General features: G+C 61.7%; 1 protein-coding gene across 1 annotated transcript in view; it reads right to left on the bottom strand.

Moving 5' to 3' along the window:
- LOC311218855 (receptor-type tyrosine-protein phosphatase V-like) overlaps positions 1 to 19,285 on the bottom strand; it is a 36,548-nt gene extending 17,263 nt beyond the window's left edge. Inside the window, exons 1-17 of the mRNA XM_084301732.1 lie at positions 19,237 to 19,285; positions 14,168 to 14,247; positions 13,207 to 13,270; positions 10,855 to 11,121; positions 9,885 to 10,154; positions 9,114 to 9,380; positions 7,285 to 7,557; positions 6,745 to 7,005; positions 6,005 to 6,277; positions 5,180 to 5,449; positions 4,541 to 4,810; positions 3,841 to 4,113; positions 3,275 to 3,547; positions 2,669 to 2,938; positions 2,000 to 2,272; positions 1,007 to 1,279; positions 211 to 483 (exon numbers count right to left, since the gene is read on the bottom strand). Coding sequence (XP_084157858.1) covers positions 211 to 483; positions 1,007 to 1,279; positions 2,000 to 2,272; positions 2,669 to 2,938; positions 3,275 to 3,547; positions 3,841 to 4,113; positions 4,541 to 4,810; positions 5,180 to 5,449; positions 6,005 to 6,277; positions 6,745 to 7,005; positions 7,285 to 7,557; positions 9,114 to 9,380; positions 9,885 to 10,154; positions 10,855 to 11,121; positions 13,207 to 13,270; positions 14,168 to 14,247; positions 19,237 to 19,270 — 3,964 coding nt within the window. The 5' untranslated portion in view covers positions 19,271 to 19,285. The remainder of the gene's footprint in view (positions 1 to 210; positions 484 to 1,006; positions 1,280 to 1,999; positions 2,273 to 2,668; positions 2,939 to 3,274; positions 3,548 to 3,840; positions 4,114 to 4,540; positions 4,811 to 5,179; positions 5,450 to 6,004; positions 6,278 to 6,744; positions 7,006 to 7,284; positions 7,558 to 9,113; positions 9,381 to 9,884; positions 10,155 to 10,854; positions 11,122 to 13,206; positions 13,271 to 14,167; positions 14,248 to 19,236) is intronic.
- Between the last annotated feature and the right edge of the window lie 3,162 nt (positions 19,286 to 22,447).

Genomic DNA, 22,447 nt, shown 5'->3' with positions numbered 1-22,447 from the left:
GTGGGGATGGTGAGGTACCAAAGGGCAGCTGTATTGCCTTCTCTCCCCTCCGCTGGCTCATCCAGACCACGATCCCACTGCTAGAGCCATACCTGCAGCTTCCAGACAACATTCCCAGCCCCAGCCCTGCCCCTTCCCTCTGCAGGAGCTGAGCCTGCCCAGCTGGGGAGGGCTGAGCATCACGCACGACCCCCAGCTCCCACCACTTACTCGTCCAGTCGCTGATGTTCTCTGCGGAGGCTGCGTAGGGCCCTGCCATGGACACCACTTCCAGCAGGTATTTCTGTCCCGGAGCCAGGCCAGAAAAGGTGAATTTGCTGGTGCCTTTCCCCACAGACGTGTTGGCTGCCAAAATACCCGATCCCGAGTAATACAGGAGGAGCCTGTACCCATCCTGTCCGTGGGGTTCGGCTCTCCAGGACACGCTCAGCCTGTTGGGATACCCCTGGTTCGTCATGTACACGTTTTGGGGTTCCAGGGGATCTGGAGAGAGAGGATGAGCATCATGTATCAGTGAAGGGCCTGAGGACATTGCTCAGTCACTGGCAGTGTCATCGGAAGGGATGGACCATGCAAGACAGGGCTCTTTGTCTCGGCTGGCTGGCTGCACCCACCACCCTGGAGGCAGCTTCTGCAAGCCTCAAGCGGTGCCTGGCTGAACAGAGACAGCCTTGTCCCGGCTGCAGCAAGCCACCAAGATGGGTGAGGAGGGTGCACCCAGCCAGCTGGAGGTGGGAGCTGAACACCCCCATCCTGCTGCTCCCAGTGAGCTTCTCCTCTGGTGCTCAGCTCCCAGAGATGCAGCCGCCCTCATCTAGGTTGGGGGAGCTGATGGCGAGGGTGGGCAGAGCCCTGCTCAGTGCCATGGCACTGATGTGCCCTTGGGTTGAGGCAGGGCTCGTGGTCTCCATGCGGGTCAGTGGGGCCATACCTTTTGCTAAAATCCTACACAGGCTACACCCACACCCAGCAAGGCACAAAATCACCCTCCAACCCCACTACTCACACGTCCAGTTGCTGACATTCCCTGCAGGTGTCCGGTAGGGCCCAGCTACAGAGACCACCTCCAGCACGTACTTGCTTCCTGGGGCCAGGCCCGTGAAGGTGAAGTTGTGGGTGTCTCTCCCAACTGAGGCTGTAGCTGCCACGGTGCCCAGCCTGGCGTGGTGCAGGGTCAGCCTGTAGCCATCTCGCTCCCCAGCCGCGGCTCCCCAGGACGCGCTCAGCCTGTCGGGGTGCCCCGTGCTCAGCAAGCGCACAGCAGCCGGGGGCAGCGGGCCTGGGGAGTCACCAGACCTGGTATTAGGGATTGGAGGCCAGGCAGAAGGAAAGAGATGCTTGGTGGGACACTGTGGGGAAGGATCAGTGCTCCCTAAGGCCTGGATATGCGGGACCACTCTGGCACACTCCCACTCCTGACTTTTCTTCTCCATCCCGTTCCCACCTCACCTAATTTCTCACCCTTTGTGGTCCCTCACTCACCAGCCCTTCTTCATCCACATCCTATTCATACTCTCCTCCCCACGCCCAGCTGCCAGACCTTGCCACAGGTGTATGCACACATCCTCCAGCACACAGAACTGGCAGAGGGCTTGTCAAAACCTCATGCAGCCCTAAAATGCTTCTGAGTGGGCAGAGGGGTTGGGCTCATCCATCTCCAGAGCAGAGACCTGTTCTACTGGGGGAAAGAGGTGGATGACCCTCTTCTACTGCTCTGATTCACAGACCTTTATGGGAACGTGGTTTCTACCTGCTGGAGGTGACTCAACAAGGGTGAAAATGCTTGGGTATACAGGAAGATGGGACTGCTTGGGCAGGGGATGTCCCCATGTGGGCACGGCTGGGTAACCCTGCATGTCACCAGCACTTCGCACCCATGCACGTGGGTATGCACACCTCCAAAGGCACCAGATCCCCCATAAGCCTCCCAGACCTCTCCAGGGCTGCCCAGTGCAGCCTCTCCCAGCCCTCTGCAGGGGACAGTCCTCTGGGCACTCACGCGTCCAGCCACTGACGTTGGGTGCTGCTGCCTGGTATGGTCCAGCTGTGGCACTGGCCTCCAGGGAGTACTGGCATCCTGGGGCCAGGCCCGTGAAGGTGAAGTTGTGGGTGTCTCTCCCAACTGAGGCTGTAGCTGCCACGGTGCCCAGCCTGGTGTGGTATAGGGTCAGCCTGTAGCCATCTCGCCCCCCAGCTGCAGCTCCCCAGGACGCGCTCAGCCTGTCGGGGTGCCCCGTGCCCAGCCAGTGCACAGAAACGGGGGGCAGTGGTCCTGGGGAGAAAATACAGCTTATTGGCAGGAGCCATGTCTGGGAAGAAGGAGAGGAGCTGCTCCATCTCCATGCCAAGCCCCAGGTGCTACAGGAGGTGGGTCTGCCCTGCAAGGTCCCAAAGGGTGGCTTTGCTCTTGGCTCTCTGGCAGCTGCCTCAAGGGGTTGCCTCCTCCCTAGGGCTGCATGTGGATGGCTGCTTGGGTGTGGGTGGCCAGGCCATGGGGTCCAGCACAGACCCCCCCAGTGCTGCACCCATCAGGGCATGAGCACTAGGCACTTGTGTGGATGGGAGAGGAAGGCAGGATCTGGCTGGACCAGTATGGCCTCCAACTTGAACTGGGAATGAGGGAGATCTGGTGGAGGACACCCGTCTGCAAGGAGAGCATCATACTCACGTGTGCAGTGGGTGAGGTTTGGGGTGCTGGTGTGGTAGGGCCCAGCCATGGCTCTCACCGCCACGCTGTAGCGGGTGCCAGGGTTCAGGTTTTTGAAGGTGTGGCTCCTGGCATCCCCAGCCAGCGCCGTGTGCTCAGCACCACTGCTGGAGGCTGTGTCGTGGAGCTCCACCACGTAGCCCTCTGCTCCGTGCCCCATGGCTGCCCAGGATGCCCGCAGTGATGAGGCAGAGGGGCTGCTCAGGGTGAAGTTGGCAGGGGCCAAGGGATCTGGAAACAAAAAAAAACAAACAAACAAAAAAAAAAGGGTCAGCCCCTGCTGTGTGCCACAGCGCTGGGAGCTGGCTGCCTGGCTGGGTGGGTGCTCATGCACCAAGCAGGGGGCTGGGTGGCCACCAGAGGTCCTCCCAGAGAGAAGGATGGGGGCAAACGAGCAGTCAGGGTGCAGGGCTCCAAGCACAATTGGGCAGCAAGCAAAAAGGATGAGTGTGCACAGCAGGGAGGGGTTGGGATGGGGAAGGTGGTGGTGGGTGCTCCACAGGGCTCCGATGGGGGCTATGGGACACGGTGGAGAGCCCTGTGCTCAACCCAGCCCCTCAGACTCACACGTCCACTGGGTGATGTTGGTGGAGGAGGCTTCAAAGGAGCCTTTCACGGCAAAGACCTGCAGAGCAAACTTGCTGCCTGCCTCCAGGTGAGTCCAGGTGATGTTCTGGGCATCCTGACTCAGGATCTGGACCCGCTCCCTGCTGCGGGTGGTGAGGCTGTACAGAACAGCACGGTAGTGGTCCCTCCTGCCGGGGGGCTTGTTCCACCATGCGTGAAGCTCCGAGGAGCTGCCTGGGTTGGTAAGGCTCAGGTTTGTCGGAGCAGCAGGAACTGCAAGGAAAGACAAATATACGAGTTGGAGAAAAAAAGGTCCAGTCCTGAACATGCAACAAAATTTCCAGAAAAGCCTTGCTTTCCCCAGGCAGCCAGCACAACAGCCCAGAAAGTGCCCTGTGCCCCTTGGTGCAAGAAGGCTGCAAGAGGCAGAAGATGTCTGCAAGCCAGCAACATCAATAAAAAGACCACAGTGCACTCCAGTCCTCCTCCGATCGCAGATCCCATCCCTCCTGGGGCTCCTTGCAGCTCCCCCACCTGCGTCGCCTGAGGGTGCTGAGGGTGCTCACCTGTGCACCCAGAGGTGTTCCTGGGGAGGGAGCGGTAGGGGCCGGCTACTGCCCAGATCTCAACAAGGTAGCAAATCCCTGGTGCCAGCTGCCCCAGGGTGATGTTGGTGCTGTCTTTCCCTGCTTCCAGGTTCCTTGCAGGTGAGGACAGGCCCTCCTCTTGCATGCTGAGCAGGTATCCATCCCTCTGCCCAGGAGGGGTCTCCCAGTGCACAGCCAGAGCCCAGGTAGTGCCGACAGGGCTTGCTGATAGGGAGAGTGGAGGTAGTGGGACTGCAGGAGAGAAAAGGCATTACAGGGGATAAACCTGGGATGCTCAGGACTGATGCTCATTTGGGAATGAAACTGGGAGCTGCAGAACCGCGAGCAATGAAAATGTTGCCTAAAAAGTGCTGAGAGCAGCAGGTTGCTCCCAGGTCCAAGCTGCTCCCTCCATCCCAGGTGATGACACAAGTCACCACCATGGCCCCAGAGTCCCTGTCCCAATGTGTGGGGCAGGCTCCCAGTGTGCCCCATTGAACCCCTGGGCCCAGAATGAGCGCGGGTCCCAGCATCCTGAGCAGGAGATGGGCACCAGTGGTGCTGCGGGGACGTGGGCACAGGACCCTGCTGCAGGACAGCCCTGGGGCTCCCTTTGGCCCCCAGCCCCTCTCCAGGTTGGCCACCAGGACTGGGACACACAGAGGGGCTGCCTCCCTACCCGTGTAGCCGATGGCGGTCTGAGAGGAGGTGCGGTGAGGCCCAGCCTGCGAAATGATCTCCACCCGATATCGGGAGCCTGGCACCAGCCCCTCCAGGTCAAGGTGGGTGACTCCACGGGGGACAGACACGTTCCTGATGATGGACAGGGACTCGGCCACCGAGAGCTGTACCAAGTGGTCTCTGCCACCGCCTGACTCCACCCAGCTCACGTGCAGCTCCTGGGGACTCCGGCCAGGCTGTGCGCTCACATTAGCCAGAGACAGGGGATCTAGGAGGAAACACAGCGCGGAAATCTGTGAGCTGGTGAAGGGAAGCAGATGGAGAGGTCAGGACCCAGCCCACACCTCTGCACAGGGCTAAAGGAGAAGTGTGGACAGCTGACTGCCAGCTCGCCCCTTGCTGGCTCCCTGTGCAAGCTGCCCGTGCACGTCCCCAGGGTGCATTTTTGGGGACCCAGCAGCCAGCACACAGCACCTAGCTCATGACACACGCTCCCATTCCCAGGAGCATGGATCGTACAGCTCTCCCTGGAGCCTCCCTCCAGAGGTGGCCTGGGCACGTCCATGTCACTGCGAGCCCTGTGGGCAGCACCAGGCTACCCTGTCCCTGCAGGAGGCTGGGGCCACTCTTCACTCACATGTCCACTCGGTGGCAAAGTGTGACGAGGACCTGTACGGGCCAGCGAGGACCGTCACCTTCAGGAAGTACTGAACGCCGGGGGACAGCCCCAGGAAGGTGAAGTTGTGGGTGTTTGGCCCCACGGAGATGTTCCTCTGCATCGGATGGCTCTTGCTGTAGAGCTGGAGGTGGAACTGATCCACGTCGCCAGCAGCCTTGTCCCAGAAGGCTGAGAGTCCCAGCGGCCGCCGGGTGTTTGTCAGGGTCACGCCGGATGGAGCCAGTGGATCTGAGAGAGGAGACAGCAAACAGTGAGCAGCAGTCGTGGTGCAGGCGATGGGCTGGCACAGGAGCTGCCCCAGGACGAGTTACAGCCTTTTTGTTTTGGGGGACAGCTTTAGAAAGGAGCTGGGAATACAACAGCTGACCACAAAAAGGGCCCTCTGCCAGCATGCACTCATACTGGGCACCCTCAGCTGCTTGTGCCCAGTGGGCTTTGGTCACCAGCCCTGGCAAATCAAACCCCAGAATAGTCTGAACTCATTAATAATAGTCTGCCCTACAACAGACATGGGAGTGCGTCCCCACCCTGCCTGCTGGGTGTCATTTGGTAATGTTTTCCCATTCTGTGATGGGTCTGTCCTGCACTGAGGACCCTTTTGCTGCCAACCTGGGGCTCTGCTTCTTCTGCCACTCATTCTTTGTCTGTCTGTCCAGCCCTGCCCCTTTCCTGCTACGCACGGTCCACGTTCTGCCTTGCTTCCATGCCACAAGCTCTCTGCTCTCCCTGGCCAGGCTCTGGTTGCAGCCTGCAGGAGGGCTGGGGAGGGCGTTACGCACTCACATGTCCACTCAGTCGCTGATCGCACGCTGGATCTGTAGGGCCCAGCCAGAGCAGCCATCTCCAGTGTATACTGTCGCCCAGGGACCAGGTCCTCAAAGGTGACGTTTGTCCAGTTGTTCCCCACAGACACGTTCCCGACCTGCTCCTGGGATTTGGTTTCCCGGAGGGTGCCTGTGTAGCCGGTGTTGCCAGCAGGAGCTGCTCTCCAGGAGGCTTGTAGAGAGGTGCTGTGGCCCTGGTTGCTCAGGGTCAGCTGCTCCGGGGGCAAAGGATCTAGGACAGGTAAGGGCTAAAGTCACAGCTGCTCCTAAACTGGGGTCGCCAGGCAGAGGTGCAGCCCCAGATGCTTTTCCCTTCACTAGGAGCACCCACGCCAGGGTCCTCTGGCCACCTGTTGGGTCTGAGCGGGCCACCATCAGCCCCGCTGACACCCACAGGTCAGTTTGGCAGGGGGGGAGCATGCCCAGAGACTGGACCAGCACAGAATCCAAACTGGCATGGTAGGAGAGGGCTGCCCTGGTGCTGGAGGCAGGGGTGGGCGAAATGATGTGGACCAGGGCAGCAGAGAGGTGGTTTGGGGCAGATCCAACTTTAGCAGTGCCACCAAAGCGGGGCTGAGGAGGGACTTTTTATGGGGTGAAGTTGCAAAACTCCCATGCCGTGACATGCCTTGAGGCACAACAAGAGAGAAAAGGGCAGGACCGAGTGGGAACCCCGGGGCTGGCCGTGGTGAGACTCACATGTCCAGTTGGTGACGCGCCGGGGTGCGGATGTGTAGGGGCCAGCCACAGTGCTGACCTCAAAGGTGTAGAGGGTCCCAGGGCGCAGGCCCTCATAGGTGAAGTTGGTGACACCTCTGAGCACCGAGCTGTTCTCCCCTGGGTGCTCCACAGGGCCTAGGGCCAGCAGGTAGCCCTCTCCTGTTGCCTCCTCCCAGCTGGCCAGCAGGCTGTAGGGGCTGCCCAGGCTGGACAGGCTCACTCCCGATGGTGCCAGTGGCTCTGCAAGAGACAGGGACAATGTCACAGGATCACAGAATCACAGAATTTCTAGGTTGGAAGAGACCTCAAGATCATCGAGTCCAACCTCTGACCTAACACTAACAAGTCCTCCACTAAACCATACCACTAAGCTCTACATCTAAATGTCTTTTAAATCCATTTCTGCCCCCACTTCAATCCCCCCTGCTGGCCCACCAGCCTCCTGCATGCTAGAGCTCAGCCCCTCCACAGGGCACCAAAAATACCCCAGAAAAAAACACACTTTGGCTTTCTGCTTACGTGTCCAGGCTGCTGCGCTGTGGGCAGAAGCCCGGTAAGGTCCAGCCACCGCTGTCACCTGGACAGAGTATTGCTTCCCAGGGCTCAGCCCATGGAAAGTGACGTGACCGCTGTCTCCCCCAACGGAGATGTTCCTGGCCGGAGCGCCGTCCTCTGCCTCCCGCAGCGTCACCAGGTAGAAGTCCCTCTCTCCTGCCGGGGTGCTCCAGTGGGCTTGCAAGGAGCTCTGCTCCTCCGCATTGCTCAGGGTCACGTTGGTGGGGCTCAGGGGGTCTGGAAGGGAAGGGAACAGGGTGGTGGTCAAGGTTATGGGGTGCTCTGGACCCCAAACCCAGGGCTTGCTGTCTTGGTTGTAATTTAGGACTGTCAGCACCAAGGTGTTGGGCACACCAGCATACAGGGCATACAGTCCTGCACTGCTCGGTCAAAACAGAAAAGCAATAGTGTGAGCAGGTGCCATGCAAGACCCTAAGATCTCCCCATGTACCCCGGAGCCTCTCTCCCTATTTCCTTGTCTCCAGGGTTACATCCAGCCTTAGACATCGTTTTAGAGCATGCTGTTTCCACTCCCCAGTGCAATCATTCCTGGTTTAGCGGAGCTCAGATGAAGCTGGCAGCCCTGCTGTGAAATTCCTGAAGGGCCCCTTCATCTCCAGTTGTATGAGCTTGCTGATATTCCCAGGAACTGGCCTGGATCGAACTGGCCGGCCGCCCTGGCTTGTTCGTCTGGCACTGGGATGTCCGTGCAGCCGGGTAGGTCAGAGCTGCAGACAGCGACTGCGGGGATTGAGTCAGGCTCGCTCCAGAGCAGAAAAAAAAACAGCTGGGAGTGTGGAGATCTTCCAAAATCCCAGCTGCGGAGTCAGCAGTCAGCAGGCTCTGGCTTCCCAGACTGGCAGAGCTGGAGACCTGCAGTCTGGTGGCACCCTGTCCTTACATGTGTGCCTGGCAGTGAGCGGTGCGGGGCCAGGACGAGCCGCTGGGCACAGCTCTTCTGAGCCTGCAGTTTGGCATTTCTCTAATTTGCTCGTCACTAGAGAGAGCCGGCGCTTGCCTGGCGTTCGTTTTGAACTCATTTTCAGGAGTCCTTGTGCTGTCCAGGCCTTGGATCGCTCTCTCCATTTTTCCTCTGGTTTCCTGGGAAGGTCTGGGAGAGTGAATACGGGGCCAGCCCTGTTCCCACTGCTAGGGACATGGCAATGGCAGTGAACGAGGGCCATGGGGGGGAGCCACCCACCCTTGGGGCCATCACCTGGGGTCAGAAGGTGCAGGCAGGGGGTGATGGGGCAGCTGGCTGGGGTCTGGGAGCACTACCCTCAGAGTCTTGATCTACCAGAGCTGGCTTCTGTGGCTGTGTTTGCACAGCACCCGCCTCATCAGAAGCATCCATTGGGGTGGATTTATCTGGTGCTACCAGAGCATGCTTGTGACAGCACTGAAAGGGAACCAAAGATCCATTCCCCTCCAGAAACCTCTGGCTCAGCTCAGTTAAAGAGCTGTCCCCTGCCCACTGATTCCTTGGGGGCCATCCTGACTGCAGCCCTCTTTCTGCAATGGTTCCCCTGCACTGGGTGTCTGTGTTCCCCTAAGGCTTGTCCCAGCTTCACGTGTCGTCAAACATTCCCACCCCACGGGCTCCGTCCCCTTTTTCTGCCATCACAGCTCCCCACAGCTGGGTCCTGGGGTGGCTTAGGATCGGATCCAAGCAGCAGATTTGCCCTCTACACAAAGCGCTGTGGCAGGAGACCTCCACATTCAGCAGCTGGACCGGAGGCAAGGAGAAGAGCAAGGCCAGCAAGGTCCCCAACGCCCCGTCCACCTTTACTCACACGTCCAGGCCGTGGCGTTGGGCCCGTCCATGGTGTAGGGCCCGGCCACGGCGCTCAGCCCCAGCCAGTACTGGGTGCCGGGGTGGAGGTGCTGGAAGGTGTAGCTGGTGAGACCTCTCTTGGCCGACAGGGTCTTGGTCACCGTCTGCGTGAGGAGGTTGCGAAGCACGAGGTGCAGCCAGGCGGCCCCCCCAGCGCCCGCCCAGGAGGCCAAGAGGCTGGTGCTGGAGCCGGGGCTGAGCCTCAGCTGGGTGGGGATGGAGGGTGCTGGGGGGAAAGCAGTGAGATTTGGCAGTGCACAGGGGAACAGGGGGGTCCCACCACCCTGCTCCCAGCCACAGCAAGGTCTCCTACAACCCTCAGGGTCTGGCAGGGGTCTGCTGAGGGTTATGTCTCCCATGTCCCTTCCCAGGTGGACTGTGGGGCTCCTGAGGTTCCTCCAGATATTTTGAGCCTGCAGCAGCCCAGATAATGCAACATCCCTGCAGCTCCCACCCACCAAAGCCTTTTGCTGGCTACCCTTCTCCCGTGGTGCCACGGAGCAGAGAAACCCAAGCTGTGGGGTCATGCGAGGCAGGACGGATATATAAGGTTCTGCCTCACTGGTGGCTCTGGTGGCCCTTTCTGCCTCCCTCAGCACACAGCAGCGATGCAAAAAGCTCCCGGCTGTTCCCCACCCTACACAAGATGCCCACCCTGAGCCTGGAATCCAATTCCCAGCCCAGCCAGCACATGTGCTACACCCCTCCTGCCAAACCAGTCCCTTCCTACCTGTCCACTGGTGGATACTGGTGCTGGCCTGGCTGGGTCCAGCCAGCGTGCTGACCTTCAGGGTGTACTCGCTGCCAGCCAGCAACCCGTCGAACAGGAAGGTGGAGGCGTTTGGCAGGACGGACACATTTCTCACAAGCATTTGGGAGTCGCTGTGGTAGAGGGCGAGGTGGTAGCCGTCCCGCTGCCCGCTGGCCTGCTCCCAGGAGGCGTGCAGCGTGGCCGAGCTCCCGCTGCTGCTCAGGCTCAGGTTGCGGACGGGTGAGGGACCTGAATCAGACGTGGCATGGATGGATTTGGCTGGTTGTCTCGCCGCCAGCTCGCTCAGGAGCTGGTGGGACAGACCTACCCTCCAAGCTGCCTGAAACCATCAGATAGATGCTATCTGAAACCAAGCTGAGCTGTCTGAAACCATCCCTTCTCCTGGCTGAGCCCTGCCCTTCAGCCCTGCTGGCCTTTTGCAGTTTTTCTACCACCACCTGCACCTGATTTACTCAACGACCTTCCGGAGATGCTGCTGTCATCCCCATTCTCCCTGACATGAGCCAGGGAGGGCCTAGGACAAGGCTTGGTGACTGACAATGACTGACAAGGATGTCCCCAAATCTTGGAGCAGGTGCTGCTTCCTCACAGTTCTTCCTAAACCTCCAGGCATGACTTCTTGCAAGCCCTCAGCTCTCCACAGAGTCCTCATCACACCTCACTCCATCACTAGCTGTGTTACCCCAGGAGACATGGCCTGAACTTCAGAGTGCAGGGGTAGGACCAACCCTCCACATGGATTCAGGAGCGACCCCCTGGGCCCTGGGGATCAGGGAAGAATCCTAACCCTTGCAGCTGTGAGGACGTGCCCAACCTCCCCATGGATTCACAGGCCCACCCTGTGCTTCACACCCTCCAAAACAGCGGGGCGATCCCCGGCAGGAGCACGCAGACCCTTTGAGTCTGCAGTCCCAAGCGAACCCCTTACTTGTCTGCGCTGTGACCGTCTCCCTGGCGGTGTCCATGCAGGCAAGCGTGGCTGTCACCTCGATCTCATAGTATGTGCCAGGGGTCAGCCCGTGGAACCAGAAACTGGTGGTGTTGGGTCCCGCAGATCCATTCTGCAGCAGCGTGCCCGACCCCAGGGAGGAGAGGGCGAGCAAATATCCCTCAGCACCCCCCTCCGGCTCATCCCAGGAGAGAAGGAGGGAGTCTGACCGGCCGTGGTCGCTCACGCTGAGGTTCAGGAGCATCCCTGCAGAAGCAAGAAGATATGGAAAACCCCGTGCACCACGTGAAAGAGGTCCTGAGCATCTCTTCTATTGCAAAAGGACTCCAAAGGCTGCAGGCCATCGCTTGTTTTGATCAGACAGCCCCACGTTTGTAGCAGAAGAGTTGCCCTGAGGAGGCAGAATGCCCTGCTCCTCACCTTACAGGATTTTCTTGGTTGATGTTGAAGTGCTTTGGGCCCAGCTTGCAAAAACAAAACCATGGCCGGGGTGAGCAGGCTGGATAGAGCAGAGGGGCAGGCTCCTGCCCTGAGACCTCAGCTGAGATGGAGCCGAACTGAACCTGGGCTGGGAGAGCCAAGAAATCAGCCCAGGTCTCTGCAGCACCCAGTGAACCAGACCCAAAGCTGGGGACAAACCAGTCCCATTTGGGCAGAGCAGGGTGCTGTGTACGGGGAGGGGACCTGGATTTGGGCAGAGCAGGGTGCTGTGTACGGGGAGGGGCTGTGGGTTTGCTCAGTGCCCTGCCCAGGTGTGTCCCCACCTCGGTCGTGCCGCAGCAGCAGGACCGGTGCTGTAGCGTCCAGATGAGTGCATCTGGGGATGAGGAAGTGGCACACGGGGTTTTGCCTAATTGTGGGGTCGGTGGCCAAAACTGCCATCGGATCCCCGCCCTCAGAGCTGCTCAGGAGCCAGCTGCACAAACAGGAGCTGGACACAACCTGTCTGTCGGGGCCAAGCTGGCAGCAGGACCCCGCCAGGCTCCGTCTCTGCCTCGCCGTGCCTCTGCCAGCAGATTTGCCACGCGCTCCCCGTCCCCAGCTTCGCTGCAAGTGACGAGCTCTCCATGGCTTTCAGCCTTTGGGAGACATCAGAGCAGCTCGAGTGCTAATAAGGCATTTGTGTAAGAATTAGCACTTCAAATTTATGATGTGCAACATGTTGTAACAGGCTTGCTTGAGATCTGGCAGGGCACAAAAGCTCGAAACAAGCACAGCTATTGTCCCAGAGAGCTGCTTGGGGCTGCCTTTACTCAGCAAAGAGTGGTGTAGGGTGAGCCCCAGGGGCAAGAGCACTCTTTGGGACTGCTCAGGTGCAGCGTGTGCCCTTCCTACAAAGCTAGGGAGGCGTGACGCTCTCAGAACTGCAAGCAATTTCCACTTTGTGCAATGAAATGCATGAAATGCAGTTAGTGCCTGCCACCACGCCGAGGAGAGCTTCATGCAGCAGATGGATGCACATGGGAAAACCAGACGGCCACAAGGGCAGCACGTAGCCCCAGCCAGCTCCCTGGGAAAGGCCCTCGAGCACCTGCCCTGAGCAATTCTAGCACAGACTTGGGAGCAGGCTGCTGGGAAGGGCCAGCGGGATGCCGATGGGGAGCTGAGGGCAGGGCTGGTTCCTCCCAGGGACGGCCACAGGGATCTCACCCTGCACAGGGGTCGCAGGGCTGGCTTTTCGCTGTGGGATTCCTGTCAGCTCACGAAGGTATGAGCTCTCCACCCATGTTTGCCTGCTTGGCTCAGGTTTCTGACAGCCTGAATTGCCTGCCTTCATCTCGGCAGGCGTCGTCTTCACCTCTGCAGTGCAAACGCCCCACAGCGAGCACATGCAGGGGACATCCTCCAGCCCCAAGGACGTGATCACAACACCACTCGCACGCCGTACACAAGCCCTCCTAACCACACCACCCAGAGCCATGTCCTGCTCCATCCCATGCCCCGACCGGTGAGCACACAGCGGGGAGCACCATCCTGCCTGGGTGGCTGCAGGGTCTCCATGCAGGGCACCCACGGCTGTGCCCCTGCTGCTGATGCTCTGTGGGGAGGAGGGAGCTCGGAGCCTCGTCCATCTCTCCCGCTGTCCCCCTGAAGCTCATCTCTGCTGCAAGAGCTCCTGTGGCTGCCATGAGGCTGGTTGCTGGAAGGAGATGGGGCCGGCTCCCTCCCCTTCCCCGGTCACAATCCGCAGCCCGCAAAAAGTCTAAAGCAGCGCATTTAGAAAGCTACTCCAAACTCCAAGGTGCCTGGCCCATCACGTCTGCTCATCTCCCTGCTCCTGGGCACCATGACCACCCTCCACAGCCCAGGGACCCCTTTGCTTCGGCTTACCTCTGTCGCTGGGTGCATCCTGGCCCTCCGCCCCTGCCCGCACTGTCCGATTGCATCCCTCGCCCTAGGGGGACAGAAGGAGACTGGTGAGACGTGGCCAAGGTGGGGTGGCCAGGGCTGAGACCCAGCACGAGTAGAAGTGGGACTGCAGACCTACACAGTGCCACGCAAACAGGGCGAGGACACCCCACCGAAACAGCCAGGGCACAAGGGGAAGGTCTGGGTAGTGAGTGAGCTCTGGGCATGGCCCTGGCCATCTCCCTGCCCCCATATCCCTCCCTGCCATGATAGGGGGGTCAGAGGGACCCCAGACCCCGTCCCCTTCAGGCTGCAAGATGAGGGCTTGGCTCGCCAGGACCAGAGCACCCAGCACCCCTCTGACCACGGCGGGTGCTGAGCACGCTGGCAGAACACCCGTCTCCCCACAGGCTGCAGGGTGTGCCCTGCTTTAGGTTGAGGCTAGTTCCCTCCACATTAAAGGAAATATCTCTGCCCACTCCCTGTCCCGCAACAAGCCGCGGAGGAGCAATCATCTTTCTTGAGTTATTTCCCCCTCGGCTCCGCTGGCTGACTCATTTCTGTCCGTCCCCTCCACTGCCTGCGCTGCTTCGGGTGTGCAAGGAGGGGGGCGAAGGGGCTGGGGACCCCCGGTTGGAGCAGGCAGCCCCAGCTCCTGGGGCCAGCAGCCACGCAGCCGTGGCAGCAGGAGCGTGCTCTGGTCCCAGGCACCGGGAGAGGGCACGGCGAGGGAGGGGGGAAGCGGAGGAAAGAGCCAGCTCGTAATTGCAAACGTCGCTAATTTGGTGCAGCTGCACGGCTGGAAGAGGCAGCCCAGAAACATGCCGTCATTCCTCAGCGGGGTAGGACTATGCGAGCCCCTTGCTGCCAGCAAGCCTGGAGCCAGGAGCCTGCATGGACAAACGGGGAGTGGGGGGGGGGGGGTCGAGAAACCAGGGCTTACCTCTGCCAGGGTTCCCAGGAGCCACGGCACCCACAGGACGAGCAGCGGCAGAAGCGGTGGTCTCATCGGGACCAGGGTGGCTGCAAATTAGAGGGATGTCAAGCTGGGTTTGGGGGGGGGCTTCTCAGCAGCAGCTGTCTCCAGCCAGCCCCTTCTCCCGTGGCAGCGAGGGGCTGCATCCCCGCATGCCCCCCCAGCTCGGGGGCCAGGATGGCATCAGTGGGGCCGGGCGATGCGTGCCGGCACGTCGCACATCAGCGCTGCCAGCCGTCCCTGGGCACGAGCAGAGCCTCCGGGCTGGGAGAAGTGCAGGGTGTGCGTGTGTGTGCCTCTCGCTGCGTGCATTTGCTATTGTTCCCGTGGAGCTGTGTCCCTCTGCGGTGGCTCCGCTGTTGTCCTCGCGTGAGCGCCTGTGTGCTGCGGCCAGGGAGCGGCCGGCCGGGGGGCTCGGAGAGGGGGCTCTGGCCGTGCCTGGGTGTCTGCACGCCTGGAGCCCTGCCTGGCCATCAGAAGGAGTTGTGCAGAGTTGTGGGAGTTGGTGCGGAGAGGGGAGGAGAGGGGAGGAGACAGGACAGGGCAGATGGCGGCTCTGCGCTGGAAGGGAGTGCCCAAACCAGCCCCCAGCAAGGGGAGGGACGGAGGGACGGAGGGCACCCGCAGCCTCGGGCTCGGATGTTGGAGGGAGCTTTGGCACACGCGTGGGTCCGGGTGCTGGACATCTCTGTGCAAAGCACGTTTGTGCACCCTGTAGCTGTTTACCCACGAATTTCTGTGCGGGGAGCTGATGGGGAAGGGGAGCTTTGGCTGTGCTGGGTGAGCTGGGCGATGCGTGCCTCCGTGCGATGCCCTGAGCAACAGCGGGCGGGTGGGATCTGGGGGGTGCACACACACGGTGAGAGGGCTGTGAAGCTGTCCCATCCATGCTTTGCCCTCCTGAAGGGCTGTCTGGCTCTGAGCTGTGCCCTGTCTGCTCGTGAGGCTTGTTGGAGCCGTGCTTTGCAGCGCTGTGCCCCAGCCGTGCGTGGGGCTTTGTGTGGTGCTGGGCCGTGCGGCGCGTGGCCGGGTGCCAGCCCTGATTCCGAGCGGAGATGCCATTGGCTTCACATCAGCGCTGGGGAGCTGGGACAGCGCTGGAAGAGGCTCAGTGATGCATCCACCCCGGAGGCCAGCGCAGTCTGTGTGGCCGTGGGAGGCTGTCCCAGTAGCCAGCGTGGCCACCAGCGGGGGCTATTCAAGCCGTGCCGCTCGCTGTCAGCCACTGGGCTCTCAGGGTGGGGTCCCATGGGGACACATCCCTCGGCTGGCCCCAGGACAGAGGATTTCCACCCCCAGAGACTTGGGAGTTTTGTCAGGAGGAACCAGATCGACCCCCAAAGCTTGAGCAAAGATGTAGGAAAGCCCCTGCCCCTGCATGTTGCTGAGAACAAAGCAGGTGGTGATTCCCTGGACTAGGATCCATCTCCAGCCCCAGGTCCATCCCCAAACCTGCTGAAAGCCCCCAGGCTGATGAGGACAGCTGGGATGAGCAGAAAGCGTGCAGGTGTCTTTCCCACTGTGCTCCCCAAGTACCAGGAGCTCCAGGAGTCCTGCTCCGTGGTCACAGCCACAGAGAGGCTTGGGGACACCCTTGGGGAGGAGGAGAAGCCCCAGGGGCAGCTCCCAGTCCCTCCAGTCCCCTCCATGCCTGCTCACAGCGCTCAGCCCCAGGGCTGGGGTCCCCACTGGGCAAATCCTGCTCCCTATAGCAATGGCAACACCCAGAGACCATCCCAAAACCTGCAGGCAGGGCTAAATGAAGGAAACTTGGCAGAGGCTGAGTGCAGGGCGGATGCTCACAGGTACCACAGTTGGCATCTCCCAGACACTTGGCTGGACTGGGGCAGAGGGGGTTCGGGGCTGGCTGCTGCTGCCTCCAGTGGGCTGGGGACTGGTTCCCAAGGCCCCTTTCCAGCGGCTGCAGCCAGCTGGGAGGAGGCTGGAGCTCCCTGCTGCAGTGAGGGCTTGCCAGGATTACCAGGGGGCCCCGGGTGGGAGCCTGGAGGTTACGGCTGGCCGGGCCCCTGGGGCATTTGCAAAGAAGCTTTTGGTGCAGCTCCCCACCTGCCCTGCTGCAGGGGCCTGAGGAGGGATGACCCCGCACCACGGCTGGGGACAAAGGGCTCAGGGAAACCCTGGGAAGAGATTTTTGCATCCCCTGGTGTCTGGGGCAGGTGACAGGAGGCAGTGTCCCCTGCTGTGGCACAGACAGGAGGTTTTCCCAGGCTACAGACTCAAGGTGGGGCTCATTGAGCTTCAAAGCACACCGGATTGCTCCAGGCCAGCCAGAGGATGAACCCCTTCACTTGGAGCCCTGGCAAATGCCAGCCAGGCTGAGTCTGCCCTGCCCAGAGCCCCCTGTGAGGCTGGGAGCCTTCCCCTAGGTCCCGAGGTTTGGTGTCCCAGCCCTTGGTGTCCTGCAAGCTGTAGGGCCGGATGCTGCTGGGGACTGCGAGTTCAGAAGGGATAGGTGCAGTTTGCATTTGCAGTTTGGCACCGATTTGAGGGCTGGTCCTCCCTGCATCCTTCCCCGGGGTGAAAATCTTTCCCTGCCCACCAGCACCCGCATCCCATCCCATGCAGCAGCACGGTGCCAGAGCCCAGCCAGGTGCCCACACCGCTGAGGAACTCCTCGGTGCGAGTGATGCCATTTGCCTGCCACAGAGCTGGGGCCCAGACCTCTGTTTTTGAGAGGTCCAGCAGTGGGGACAGCGAGCAGGGACACCCAGCTGCCCCCAGCTCGGTGGGATGAGGGGAGGTGGCATCTCAGGTGCTTCTTGGAAAACAACAACTGCTGCCACAGCCCCCTGGGGGGGACACAACTCCACCCCCGAGGTGGTTTCTCTGGGGACACGTCCTTGCCAGCCCCATCGACTTAAACCCAGGGACGCAGCGAGCTGGGGCCGAGCTCGGGGGCTTTGGGCTGTGCCTGCGGTGGAAACCAGCCCGAAGCTCTGCCAGGAGCCAAACCCAGGCCCTGTCCCCGGCGCCGTGGGGCTCAGCAGCCACCCATGCTGGGTGGAAGAAGCTGCTCATTACGTGCCCTCCTCGTGGCCACCCCGGTGCCATCGTGCCACCGCAGGCGAGGGCGCAGAGAGAGCTCGCTGTCAGCTGGGGATGCCAGAGCCCCTGGCCGGTCCCCCCGACAGCGAAGCCTTCCACTGTTCCAGACCCAAAAACAACTGCAGAAGGTTTCTCCACCCAGCAGCTGGAAGCAGGCCTGGAAACTCAGGGGCTGCCGAGTCATCACATTTTCCGTGAAGCAGCAAAGGCTACCGCAAGGAGCAGGGGGATGGGGGACGCCCAGCACTGGAAAGCTCACTTGCTTGTGCAGAGGGACAGCAGCAGCAGTGCGGTGGCAAAGACCTGGTCCGAGGATGCTCCTGGCAGCCCCCCTGCACCGTGCCAGCCTCAGAGCAGAGTGGAGCCCACCCCCAGCCCCTCTGGGGACCTTTTGGGGGATGCAGCAGGCAGAGCGAGGATGAGCACGGAGGTGTGCAGGATATGGGGATGCACTGGTGCCACGGGGTCTGTGCATGGTGACAAAGTCCCCGAGGCTGGGCAAGGGCAAAGGAGGGCCCCTGCACATCACTGCCCAGCACCACGCCACGAGTGAAGCTGTCAGAGCGTGGAGGAACCCTCCGTGAGCTCCCTGTGAGCTCTGCCGTCACGCCCCGGGCAGGATGCCTAGCAGCCCTTCTGGCCCTATTGGCCCAGTTATATGGGACACTGGTGCCACCACCATCAAGCTGGGAGCAGCTTTGGGGCTCCTGTCCTGCCTCGGCCTGGCTGCAGCATCCCTCTGATCCCCGTGTCCCTGGTTCCCGTCTCCCCTTGTGCCCACCAGCACCGCGGGCTGCCCCAGGCCACGATTTCTCCCCGCTGCCACCTCCAGGACACCGAGCGCTGCCTGGGGCTGCAAGGGAGGAACGAGGGGAACCAGCTGCTCCCAGGGACGGAGCCCTTGGGGGGTGCAGGTGCCGCTGGGACCCCTCCCTCTGCGAGGTTCACACGCTGCAGGGCTTGGACCCTGAGCTGCAGAGCACTGGGATGCTCTCGCTCCTACCCCTCGCAGGTGTTTAATCATTTCCACGCTGAGCCCTGCCAACGCTGCTGCCTGTCTCCCGCCCCGCAGTTGCCAGCCCTGGAGCTCTTCCCATCCCGCAGAGGGGAGGAGAGCAGGCAGGCAGCAGGGACGTGCAGGGCACAGCTCTACCCAGAGCCACGCGCGGACGCTGGCCAGGCTGTGGGCAGGCAAGGAGAGGAGCGAGCCCTGAGCAAGGCGATGCTCCGCGTTCCCCGTGCTTGCTGCTGGTGACCGATGAGACCCAGCGGCAGCACCCGGGATGCCTGCGGGCATCACCCAGGCGCCTGCAGAGCTGGGAAGAGCAGGGCTGCGGGTGACTCAGAGCACGCCCAGTAAGCTGGTGGAGCCGGGTAGACCTGCTCAGCCCTGCCGGGGTGTGGGTGATTCCCCTGGGGCTGAGCAGGCTCACAAGTTCCCTTCCCCTGGCTGGGGCGAGAGACACCACGCGGGGAAGGCTCCGAGAAGCCTGGAGAGTGCTTGCCACACTCCTGCTGCAAGCAGCACCTGGTCAGCCCCATAAAGCTCCCAAACCGTCACCAATAACCCCACCGGGCTCTGCTCCCACCCTGGGATGCAAATCGGAGGGCAGAGGCAGAGCACGGAGGTACCTGGTACTGCCAGGACCTCCACTCGCAGGGCCAGGAAGGCGCTGCTGGCAGCACTGGGAGCAGCTCCTGGTGCCCACCCGCACCTTGCCAGGCTGCAAAACTAAAGCACGGGGTCCCCAGTGCAGGATAGGAGTTCCCCAGGACAGGACAGGAGTTCCCCAGGACAGGACACATGCACGGATCCTGCCCCATCCCCTGCAGCCCACCCCAGGTCTGCGGGTCAGGGTTTGCCCGCGCCGTGCCACAGCACAGGAGCATCCACGCTCCTCTCCCCACCGCACGCATCCCGACACATTCACATCTGGCAAAGGAGAGGGGAAACAGCACGGGACTGGTACCTCTGCTGGTGGCCATCCCTGGCACGGTCGGCATCCCGTCCCCGTGAGCCTGGCGCGCGCGGCGGCGGCTCCGCGCGCTCCCGCTTGCTGTTTACTCCCGCTTGTGCGCAGCCCTGACGCTCAAGCCTGGGCTGGTCCGGGGAAAGGCCCGCCTGGGCTCGCCCAGCGCCTCTGCCAGCGCCTGCAGGATGCCACGGAGGAGGGATCGGCTGGATGGAGGTGGCCCTGTGGTGGCTCCATGACTCAGGGGTCCGCAGCCCGGGGTGGCAGGGCAGCATCCGTGGGCGCTGGGGGCACTGCGCCATAGGACCTTTGGAGGAAGCAATTGTCCCTTTGTACCGCTACTGCGGAGGGACAGGGAGAGCCCTGAGGCTGTGATGGAGCAGTGCAGGCATCCAGACCCATGCTCTAGCCCCGAGGCTATCTGCGGGCCATGGTTAGTGTGTCTTCGCCCTGAGTGCCATCAGGCTGGGCATCAGCTCGCGGAGAGAGCCCCTGCTGCCTCGTAGCCCTCCTAGAAGGGGGAGATGGAGGCAGAGCAGTCAGTACGTTGGCCCAGGAGGTGCAGGACATGCTGAGAGCACATCCAGGAGGGCATTGGAGTCCCCACCCTGCCGAGCAGAGGAAAACCAGGACGTGGGAGCAGGCCCCAGGGCTCCCCCTCGCCCATCTCAATGGATGCAGCAGGAGGAGGTGAGCGTGAGGACACCCATCTCCTGTGTCCCCAGCTGAAAACAGGGCCTGGAGCTCACGTTGCTGAAGTTGCTCATGTTTCTGGGCTCTGGGGCTGCTGGCAGGATCAACCTGGCCGAGCCCCACGTGAGAGCAGCGAGTTCCTGACTCCGCTGTTTGGTGCGCGAGGGAGCTTTGCCTCGTCCTCCTCTGCCCCTTCCCTGTCCCCCCAGGGCTGTTTCAGGGGCTCAGCTCTCCCACCACGGGCACCCGTCCCCGTCGACAGCTCCTTCATCCCCGGCTTGGCAAAGCTCTGCAGAGGAAAGGGAGAGGGACGGCGACAGTGGCTCCATCCAAACCAGGCTGCCCGCACGGGAGGGACAGGGGGAAGCTTTGGACTCCACGGCCATGCTCAGCAGCTTGCAAAAACACAGGCTCCAAATTTGGAAAGCGGCTCAGTTTCCAAATACCACCGCGAACTGAAAAACTCACCTCAAAATGAAACCAGCCCCGGCCCTTGGGTTCAAAGTTTCCTGTATACGACCAAACCTGCCAGACGGCTGCATTTGCACAACAAAAAGGTTTGGTTTTGGGGCGAAAGGTCTCTTTTTTGGAGGAGTAAACACAACACCTCCCCATCCTCCATGCCCGCAGGCAGGAGGCTTGCCTGACAGCTCGGGGCGAAGGCAGGGCAAGGTCCTATCTTGTTTCCTGGCTGCTTTCCCTCCTGCTCATCCCCCTGCCAGCACCACTGCCACCACACCGAGCTGCCAGCCCACTCCACAAAGTGCTGGACCCCGGTGGGCTCCGTTTCGCACCCATCCCCATAGCAGGGTCACCCCGGAGGCTCCCAGGGCACAGAGACGGGTGCAGGATAGGGCTGTGCGAGGACAGAGCTGGTCCTTACATGATGGGAGCACCTCCTGCCCGTGGCTCACCCCACACCGTGGTGGTGCCGTGTCCCCGTGCAGCACCCAGGGGTGCTCCCTCCCTGCTGTGCGGCTGCTGCTTTGGCAGCAGTTCCCTCTGCAGCTCCTTGGCTTCTCCCTGGCAGCGCCCAGAGCCAAACACAACACGAGCCTGCCTCTCCGGCTGCCAGCAGCTCCTGCTGCTCTCTGCTTCCAGCCCCCAAAGGCAGGCAGCTCTGCTTCTTCGCGGGGATCCCCACCCTGTGTCCTGCTGCACCCCCTCCCCGAAACCTCCTCCCCAGCCAGGCGCGCATTTGGGGCTGGCACAGCTCCAGCCCGGCTGGTCCCCGGACTGCTTTTACCCATCCCAGCGGGCAGAGGCACTCTGCTTTCTCCCTCCCAGAAGCTATTTCTTGGGATATTTCTTGGACACGGTGCCGGGCTCGCAGCTGGCAGTTGGTAAGGGCTTGCTGGCAGCTTTGCCTCACCCGGTGGGTGCTGCAATTCTGGAGCAGGGGTGAGACGGTCACAGGGGGATGATGCCCAGTCAGTTCCTCCACCACTATCTGCTGGATATTTTCCTCCAGAGCCCCGAGAAGCCTCTATCCCCTCAGCCTGAGCTCCTGCTGCTTGTGCTTGACTCAGAAGGGTTGGAGCATCTCCAGGAGCCACACAGAGCCCAGCCCGGTGCTTCCCTGCGATGTGCCCATGGAGGTGACCGACCTGCCTTGGGTGGGGGCACGGCGTGGAGAGCCCGGCCACATCCAAAGCTCTGGCAGAAGCGATTCTCACCTCCGAGGGGAGACACCCTGCCCTGCCTCAGTTTACCACCCGCGCGTGGGGAAGCGGAGCGGCCCCGCTGCCAGGGGGGAGGGCGGAGAGCGGGCGGGATGCCGGCACGGGGCGGCAGGGCGCTGTGCCGAGCCTCCTCGTCCCCCCTGGCCTCTCATTAGCAGCCAGTTTGGCATCTGGGCCGCGACGCCACGCTGTCCTGCTTCTACCGTGGGTGCTGAGGCCGGGCCAGGCTGGCTGGGGGGGGTCCGGGATTGTCCCAGGGCTCGGGGGCACCAGGCAGGCTGCTGCTCGCCTGGAGCCGCTTGGCGGGGAGAGCCTAAAACAACAAACATTGCAGAATAAGGGAACGTCTCACTGCGTTTTCCTGGTCAAATGTTTTCCTGTTTTCTGAGCAGCTCTTCCAGCTCCACTAGGGCAGAGGACTCGTCCCAAGGCAGACCTTCAGCAGGAGGCAAGAAAGCAGGGGAAGAGGTCGGGAAAGATCGGCTCCAGGAGCAGCGGGAGCCTTGCCGGGGTCCTGCAGCAGCACACGGCGTTGTTCTCTCCCCCCTGGGATGAAAGCATGCCGTGAGCACGGCGCTGCCTGGGTCAAACCTGGCTGAACACCGCTTGTTTATGGACCCCCACCCATGGGGGTGTTTGTGAGACCCTGAGGATGAGCCCTGTGTAATTTTGGTGACCTTCCAGCCTTGGGTCCATCCCTTCGCCCACCAGTGCCTGCCAGAAGCTGTGCTGCAGGTAAGGGCACCCTGCCTGAATGCTGCCACCCGTCAGCCCCCTGCCCAGCTCCTTCATCCCCACCCACCTCTTCCTCAGCCATTCACTGCCCTGGGCAT

Source organism: Netta rufina, assembly GCF_964035555.1.
Source record: "Netta rufina genome assembly, chromosome: 26".
In the NCBI taxonomy this organism is placed as follows: Eukaryota; Metazoa; Chordata; class Aves; order Anseriformes; family Anatidae; genus Netta; species Netta rufina.
This window is presented reverse-complemented; position numbering and strand designations above follow the sequence as displayed.